Here is a 9,035-nt window from a genome sequence, read left to right as displayed (position 1 = left end):
AGGGCAAATTACTAATATACCATTATATGGGTATTTTCGTAATTTAACTTTCCTGAGCTCAGATTTTTGAAAAACTTTTTAGATCTTAATTTCATGATATTTCATGATTGTTGGTGCATCTAAAATCATAGCTATACCTTGAAAAGTGTAAAATTATCAAATTACCCTTATAGGAGTATTTTTATAATTTAACTTTTTTGAGCTCGAATTTTAACGAAACTTTTTAGATCTCAATTTTATAATATTTCATGATTTTTGGTGCTTTAAAATCCTGAAAATGAGCATGAAAATATTGATTTCTAAGAAAATGACCTAAATACCGAAAACTTTGCATTATGGGTAAAATGGCATTTTCGTGGATTTGGAGAGCATAAAATTCAACCTTTGCAATGAATAATGTGAACCATTGAATCTCTTTTAAATTTTGATCCAACGGTTAAAGCTTGTTCTTTGAAAAAAGGAAAGAAAGAAACTTTAGCCTTGGATGTAACTTAATCCAATGACCTATATTCATTAAGAAACAAAGCTTTTTTTTTTCTAAAACAAAGAGGCAAATAAGGGGGAAACATGTGGCAAAAAAAGGCAAGGTTGCTGCCATCTACAACAAAAAAAGACGAGGGGTTAGTGGCTGGAAAAAAAAAAGAGGTGCAAGAGTAACAGAAAAATAAGAAAGAGACAAAGTATTAAAACTTGGTGAGGAAAGGTTTGAGGAGGATAAAAAAAGAGGCTTCTGGTGGAATGTTTTTTGGAGTTTAGGAGGGGCTGCTAAAGAAAAGAGGAAGATGATGAGAGGCAAAAAAAAAAGAGAAAGCTTGTAAAATAAAATAAATAAAAAAAGAGAAAGATTGTTGAAAAAAGAAAGAAAGAAGAAATACCAAGCGAAAAAAAAAAGAAGAACGATAAAGGTGAACATGTATGGGACATCGATATTGGAAGGAGGAAAAACTAAAAAACAAAGAAAAGAGGCAGAAGGTCAAGGAAATAAAACTAAAAAAATAAAAAAAAAACTACTAGAAAAGGAGCAAAAATTGTAAGCAAGGAAGGAAGAAGACAACAACATAAAAAAAAAAGAAGAGTAGAACAACCAAGGGAAGAAGTGGCAGCAGTTGAAGGTGAAAGAAAACCAAAACAAAAGATGCTGAATAGAATAAAGAAAGAGGAAAAGAAAAATAAAGCAAATGGAACCAAAATTAGGCACGCAGTGGAAGAAGAGGAGTGTAAAAACTAGTTGGTCACTAAGAAAAATAATGTAGAAAACATGAAAGAAAAGGCAGAGGAATATAACAAAAGAAAAAGTAAAACGTGGAAAAGGAAAAAAATGATAGTAGTAGAAAGGGAAAGATAACAGAAAAAAGAAAAGGTAAAATGGTTGCCTCTTTCCCTATGAAAGCTTGAGGTTTATTACTTTGCATTTTTTTCCCATTCTTTTCTACATTTTTCTTGTTTGTCATCTTTATATCTTGTTTATTTTGCTGGTTATGCTATTTTTCTTTCCTTTCTTTGCTACATACTTGTATGAAAATGATAAGGAAGAACTTTCAAGATCAAGCTTTATTTCTTTCTTCTTTAGAGAAACCCAGTTTTGATTGGTTCATCCCGGTAAAAAGTTTACCAAAGGTAACTTAAGGATTAAATTTTAGAAGTCTATATTTTGATATGCTGTTTAGGCTTTTAAGTAATAAAATTTTTTATAAACAAAGACTTAAAATGTGTGGTTCAAAGTTTGTTCGATTTTTAAGATTCATTTTCATACATTTGTTATACCATTTATGCTTAAGCGTATTTTTCTCATGTTGTTTGAGTATAATTTGAATCTCATGCATATATAAGAATATATATATTTATGATGTTTTAATTTAATTGCAAGTTTAATTTCTTTATTATTTGGATTCTCGTGCTCTTTTTTAACTTAAGCTTTCGTATTTAAATATATGTTTCATATATTTTATTTTTATGCACTTTAAATTTATGCATAATAATAATAATAGCATTAATAATAATAATAATGATGATGATGATGATTTTAAAGAAAGAATAAATATATACGAAGTATATAAGCATATAAAAAAAATTCATTTTTTGATGAATTAAGAAAACAACCTTACTCTGAAAGTTTATCTAGATGTTGAAGATTTTTAGAAATGTTTGTAAATTCTTAAAATTCAAACTCGAATCTACCTAAAATCTTAAATTCATTTTAAATTTCTAAGGATTTGCATAAAAATCTTTTATAAATAATCTGTTCTCGAATGCTGCATAAATGTTGAAGTATTTAGAAAATTTTATTTTATTAAGAATTTTCAGACATTTCCACAGTTTAATAAATAAGTAAATAAATAAATCAATTTTTTCTGTTAAAATAACAAATGTAAAATATAAAAAAATAATAATCAGACAGGATTTTTAAATATAAAAATTCACACTCAAACTCTATTTAGATATTGGAGAGTCCAGGTGGTTTCTTTATATTTGCAAACGCTATTCTTAAATTCATATTTGATCATGATATATGTATGTTTCATTTTTTTAATTAATGTACTTATTTATATTGTGTATATATGTTTGCTCTAGTTATGGTCGTTTAATATTAATAATGTTATTAATTCTATTTTTTTTACATCAAAAGATTTTTTTAAAAAAGTTTTAGTTTTGAATAAATAAAATTAAAATAGCATTTCATGAAATATAATTTATGGGTACTTTGCCTAAATATTGAAGAGTCATCAATAACTATTATTTATAAAAAATATTATTTTATTATTTTTAGAATGAATGTTATGATAAATATTAAATAAAAAGACTATATTCGAATTCTGCCTTGATATCATAAACTTTGAAGGTATTTCTTTAATTTGAAGATTTTCTTAATATTCCTAAATAATGAATTTTTTAAAACTAATTTAATTTCTCACGGAATGAAGGGAATTGTAATTAAATTTCATGTAAAAATCATTTTTGTTCAAAATTATAAATAGCGCATGATTAATTGATACCAATTGTATGGGCATTGTGGGGGTGCTAATAATTCTCTATGTATAACCGACTCCTAAACCTGATTCTATTTTCGTAGACCAAAATTATCATTTTAATAAACTCATTGTTTTTATTAAAAAGATAAAATTTTTAGGTGGCCAATCACACCTTTATAAAAGATTGGTGGCAACTTTATGTGTTTTTCACAACTTTTAAATTTTTATATCTAGCGATTGAGTCTCCATATCGATACGCTATGACATTGAGTATCATTTTCAAAATTTTCATATATATCATTTTAAAATTTCAAGGTAATAGTGAGTGTCATTTGAAGGAATCTCAAAAAACTTTTTTTCAAAACCTTTAGGTATCATTTTCAAAACTTTTTACAAGTTAAAACTAATTTTGGTAAAGGATTTATATTTGATTTTGTGTCAATGTATAAATGTTATACATTATCAGTGGATCATAGAAATATTTATTTTTAAAGAATTTAAAATTTTAAATTTGCAAATCAATAATGTGGTAATTTTGGTGAATTTATAGTGTATAGTATTTATACATTGACAGTATATTAAATATAAATTAAATATAAATTACCAACAAATGGTTGGTTCAATCGGTTAAGGCTCGCCTCCTCGACGAAAAGGTCTTAGGTTCAAGTCTTGTCAGTGACCACTTGTTGTGGTCATCTCAAATGCACGACTTGCAACCACTTGTCTTAAACTGTCAGGTACGACACATCTTTTTTTGACCTAAGAGACTAAACAATCTATCTACTCCCGAATTTTTCTTACAAAAAAAAAACATTAAATATAAATTCATTTAAGGGTCGAGTTGGATCAAATTTAGGTCAAGTTTAAGCAAATATGAAAAGACTACAAGCAGGGCTAGGCCTAACCCAAGTTGACTCTTCGAGTCTTATTGTTTATCCAAACCTATTCTTACATATAATAAGTGAGCTAAAACCAATTCAAGATACTACTTTTTTTCTTCAAACTAAAAATAAAAATCACAAAAAATTTTGTACATTACAATATATTTAATTTTCAAAATTTAAAATAAAGTTTAAAAAACACATAGTGGCCAATAAGTATATTGTAAAACACAATAAATTTAGATATTTCTTTAGATCATGAAAATCTAAATCAAAATTAAAAAACAATACAAGTTGAAATTAAATTTCAAATAAAATTTTGAAGTAATTGAAAAAATGGATTAGCATCTTTTCTAATAGTTTCCTTGCTTGTTGATAAATCTCCAAAACTCTTCTTAAAATTTAAAATTACAAAATGGAGGAGAAACAAAAGTGAAACGAAGCAAAATGATTTCAGAATTTTGAATAGTGGCTAATTCTAGAATAAAGAAAGTGGGAAACTAGAATGAGCCTTTTTTGTTATAAATGGTGTTGATGCTTCGTGCCAAATGAAGCAAAATGAGTTTTTTTTTTTTTTTAATAAACTATAAAGCAAAATGGATCTTGTCTCATTATAAAAATAAAGTAAAATGGACTTTGTTCCATTATGAAAAATATCAATATAGATTAAATTATATTATCGTATTACTAATTGTTGAGCCAAGCCCAAATATTAAATGATAAAACTAAAGCTTGAACCAATTTTTTATCGGGTCTCATTTAATTTAATCAAACTTATTTAACGGATCTAATATTTATGTTTAAACCTCTTCAAAATTTTGGATTGGCTTCTAAAATTTAGTCCAGAAAAGTAAAATATAAACCTTTTCGATAAATTGCACACAATTAGAAAACTAAAAGTAGTGAAGAAAAATAAGGCAAAGAGAAAGATGTTTATGTATCATAAAGAATAAAGAATTTCTCGGACTAACATATATATTACATTGAAGTAGTCATTAAAAACTTGGTTGGGCACTTTCTCTAGAGGAATCTTGATCGGTTGCATTCGGGTGGGAGCCCTTGAGGGAATCGTTTGAAGTCTCTGCAGTAATTGTAAATCATGAACCTCTTTAGCACCCATCTTAGTCTTTTCCTTCCAGGAGCATCAAGTGTTTGATCTTGCCAAACATTTGTCTGCAGAGCATCCGTTGATTTGGAGTCACAAGATGACTGAGATGATGACCAAATGCAAGCATTGGCGTTGAAATTTCTGTAAGAAGCAGTGAAAGGAGCGTATGTCCAGTCGGTCTTTACAAGGCCGCCTCTTGTTGCCCAGTCATCAGCATTCCAGAGACTCGAGTAAATCCTCATGGGCTGGTTTCTGGGGAATGGAACACCAATAGATTCCATGTTGTTGAATACTCTGATAGGAATGTTATCAACCATGAATCTGGAAAGGCAAGAGGCAAAACAAATTGCAAATCCATAAGAAAACTACATGTTTTGAAAGTCATCATACATGACAAGCTATTTATGCTAATGCTAAAGAGATTCAAAGTGCGTGCATTATAGTGCTTACATGATGCAATGACTATTCCAGACAATAGAGTAGGTGTGGAAAGCTGTCGTGGGATCAAACCAGAGATAAAATTGTTGTTCTTTGTTACCCTTTCCCTGGCTATAGACATTGGTATGGAGTATGTAAGGATCTCCAGACAAGTTGCCCAAAAATTCAAAGTCAATCTCATCATGGTTTGGCCCTTCAGATGACAACTGCAAAACATAGAAAAATTTAGCTATGCAAAATATAGATTATAGTAGCCAAAGAATTAATAATGAATTGAAAATTACATAATATGTAGTGACAGTGCCAGCTGAGTTGCCAGGAACTAGCTTTATTTGCATCTCAATTCTTCCATAGAGGTATTCATGCTTGGATCGGAAGCCAGAGCCTGAAGCTTTGTCCAAAGAAAGGGTCAGAATTTGGCCTCCATTGAGTATCTTAGCACGTTGGTTGCCGCCCCATGTAATGTCGAAGTTTTCAAAGAAGTTTCCCTTTGAGGCTGTTATTAGAGTAAATACAAACACAGATAGCAGAATTATAAACAAAAGCTTAGAAGAGGACAACATCTTCCGTTTCCTGAACAAAGACAGAGCTTTGGAAATTTGTATGATGCTAGAACTTGCTCTTGAAGATCCTTTATATAGAATTCTTAGGGGTGCTTGAAATCGTACTAAACGGTTGGCTAAAGGGAGATATAGCTGGAAAAGCCGAGTTGTTGAAGAAAAGTAGAATAAAGCTGGCAAAATTGTCTTTGTTCCCTGACTGGAAACTGGACAGGCTTTAGAACTAGGATGAGACGGAGAGGAAAGAGCATAGGAAATTGCCAGAAAGTGAGTCTGGGGGAATGACAGAGAATTGGGATTGTGACTTGTGAACTTTTATATGGTCATTCATGCTATATCCGAGTTGACTGTAGTAGATGTAATTAAGAGGCATAACCAATTGAAAATTATGTGAGAGGTGGGGGACTGGGGACGCCAAGGCAACCAGATCAGACAAAGCTGGCAACTTTGAGCTACCTGAAAAACTGGAGACAGAAGACATGCATGTTGGGGATAAACTTAACACGTGAGTTTATTTAATACATACACAGGACAGAAGACTATAAAACTAAGCTTCGTCTTTCCAATCTTTCTAACCAATTAAGCTCCCGTTCCATGCTGCTTCCTTGTAAATACATCTATCAATTCGTGTATTCGTAATTAATATTATAATTTGTATCGACATAAAAAATACATAATATATTTTTTGTTTTTGTTAAATCCATATATAATTTTATGAAAATTTTAAATCATATCACATTCTTATCTTTTTTCATATTATTTTTGTATTATGTTTTAGATGGTGAAGTTTGCTTGTCAAACATGTTACCTATTTTCACTTTATAACAAAGAGCTAAATCGTCTAATCTAAATTTTAACTATTTATATATATATATATATATGTTGTGCCTTTTGCGACTGACCTGGACCTGTAACTTAGGTGTACATGTGCATGCTTGACAGAGAGAGAACCTGATTTATGTTCCAAAGGTTGTCATAAGTTTTGAATGGTTAAGTCCTTGTAATGGAAGCAAATAATTTATTTGTCTTTGTAGACAAATTAATGCTGGCTGAGGATGACGGTTTTGTTGTTTTCTTTTAATTACTCAAACTTCTATTATTTTTTCTGTCTCAAGCATTTTCACATACCTTATCCGTTATAGTCAACACGTTCGGTCGGTTCAGGCGTAAAAGACCCACAAGACTATGAACCTTTCCGAAACCCTTTTTTCCTGCTTCATATGCTCCTTCCCATCCGGATATGAAAATGAATTTGCCAGCTTCATTCTACTATTCAAAAAACAACAGATATTGCCAGCTAGATTTGACTAGAACTATTATTAGCCTATAAAAAGGGATTTAATAGCCCTAACATCACACTTGCTTGTTCTCACATTCAGCTTTCTCATCTTAATTTCCAAAGCTCTCTGTGTTTGTTTAGGAAAAGGAAGATGTCATCCTCTTCCACAATACTTTCATCAATACTTCTGCTTTCTCTATTTGTATTTACTCTTTTAACACCCTCAGAAGGGAACTTTTATCAAAACTTTGACATTACATGGGGCGGCGATCAGCGTGCTAAGATACTCAATGGAGGCCAACTTCTCACACTTTCTCTGGACAAGGATTCTGGCTCTGGCTTCCGGTCCAAGAATGAATACCTCTTTGGAAGAATTGACATGCAAATCAAGCTAGTTCCAGGCAATTCAGCTGGCACTGTCACTACATATTACGTAAGTAGTTTTTAAATTCATTATCAAATATTCCGCGAAACAATCGCGCGGTCGGCTGGACTCTTAATTCCAAACAACAAATATTCTACAGCTCTGCTGTTCTGTAAAATTAGGTAACATTTCCTTAGCTAATTGATTTATATGTACTGCATTTTGCAGTTATCATCTGAAGGGCCAAACCATGATGAGATTGACTTTGAATTTTTGGGCAACTTGTCTGGAGATCCTTACATCCTCCATACCAATGTGTACAGCCAGGGAAAGGGTAACAGGGAACAACAATTTTATCTCTGGTTTGACCCAACGATAGCCTTCCACACCTACTCTATTGTCTGGAACCGTCTACGCATCATGTAAGCGCACTGGCATTGATATGCACTCTCAATGAGTCTCTTCAAAGTTCAATCAGCCTGGACCATATATGATCACATTCAAAATGATATACTACAAATTTTCTAATAGCATTTTTGCTATTTGTTTGGCTCTTTTCCCATGTCAGATTCATGGTTGATAAAATTCCTATCAGAGTTTTCAACAACATGGAATCGATGGGGGTTCCATTCCCCAGCAACCAACCCACGAGGATTTACTCGAGTCTCTGGAATGCTGATGACTGGGCAACAAGGGGTGGCCTTGTGAAAACTGACTGGACTCACGCTCCTTTCACTGCCTCATACAGAAATTTCAACGCCAATGCCTGCATTTGGTCATCCTCTCAGTCGTCTTGTGCCTCCAAGTCCACCAATTCACTGCAGACAAATGCTTGGCAGGATCAAACTCTTGATGCAGCTGGCCGAAACAGAATTAGATGGGTGCAAAACAAGTACATGGTTTACAATTATTGCACCGACTTCAAACGGTTCCCTCAGGGTCTTCCGCCAGAATGCAAGCGGTCAAGGTTCCTCTAGAGAGATTGCATGCACCTAGTTCTACTAGTCATTCCAAACATAAAAATGTCCATGAAATTCTTTGTTCTTTCATTATTTATGCAAATATTACAATTGAATAAATCAATTCTGGTTCCCATTTACTTTTTTTCATTGGATTGGATATATATATACATATATATATATAATATTTGTCTTATATATTATATTGGCTACCATGCACCTAAGAATTACCAAAATCAATTCCAGAATATGATTTATTCGAATTCACAATATTTATCTATTTCACTCTATATAAATTCATTAACTACATTGAATAGGACATGCAATATATACAAATGATCTATTTCACATTAACAGAATAAATATTTGATTGAGATTCTATTTGGATAGATGATAAGATTAAAAATAATGGTATCAATATAATAAAATTTGTCATATTTAAAAAAATTAATAAATAATTAAAAATTACTAAAATTG

The 9,035-nt window shown here is 31.2% G+C and overlaps 2 protein-coding genes across 2 annotated transcripts; one reads left to right on the top strand and one right to left on the bottom strand.

Moving 5' to 3' along the window:
- Positions 1-4,298: 4,298 nt before the first annotated feature.
- LOC111292214 (xyloglucan endotransglucosylase protein 1-like) lies at positions 4,299-6,094 on the bottom strand. Its single transcript, XM_022884472.2, has 3 exons — positions 5,681-6,094; positions 5,409-5,602; positions 4,299-5,279 (listed from the first exon to the last, which is right to left on the bottom strand). Exons 1-3 carry the CDS (start codon positions 5,957-5,959, stop codon positions 4,871-4,873), a joined length of 882 nt encoding a protein of 293 aa, XP_022740207.2. The 5' UTR covers positions 5,960-6,094; the 3' UTR covers positions 4,299-4,870.
- A 1,154-nt stretch (positions 6,095-7,248) lies between these two features.
- On the top strand, positions 7,249-8,758 carry LOC111292213 (xyloglucan endotransglucosylase protein 1-like). The gene is made up of 3 exons (XM_022884471.2): positions 7,249-7,668; positions 7,828-8,021; positions 8,168-8,758. The coding sequence occupies exons 1-3, from the start codon at positions 7,387-7,389 to the stop codon at positions 8,574-8,576; spliced, it is 885 nt and encodes a 294-aa protein (XP_022740206.2). The 5' UTR covers positions 7,249-7,386; the 3' UTR covers positions 8,577-8,758.
- The last annotated feature ends 277 nt before the right edge of the window (positions 8,759-9,035 follow it).

Source organism: Durio zibethinus, chromosome 10 (genome assembly GCF_047325235.1).
Source record: "Durio zibethinus cultivar Kanyao isolate XHJ-2024 chromosome 10, ASM4732523v1, whole genome shotgun sequence".
NCBI classification, from domain to species: Eukaryota; Viridiplantae; Streptophyta; class Magnoliopsida; order Malvales; family Malvaceae; genus Durio; species Durio zibethinus.
The sequence above is the reverse complement of the archived record's forward strand: the minus strand, read 5'-3'. Positions and strand labels throughout refer to the sequence as shown.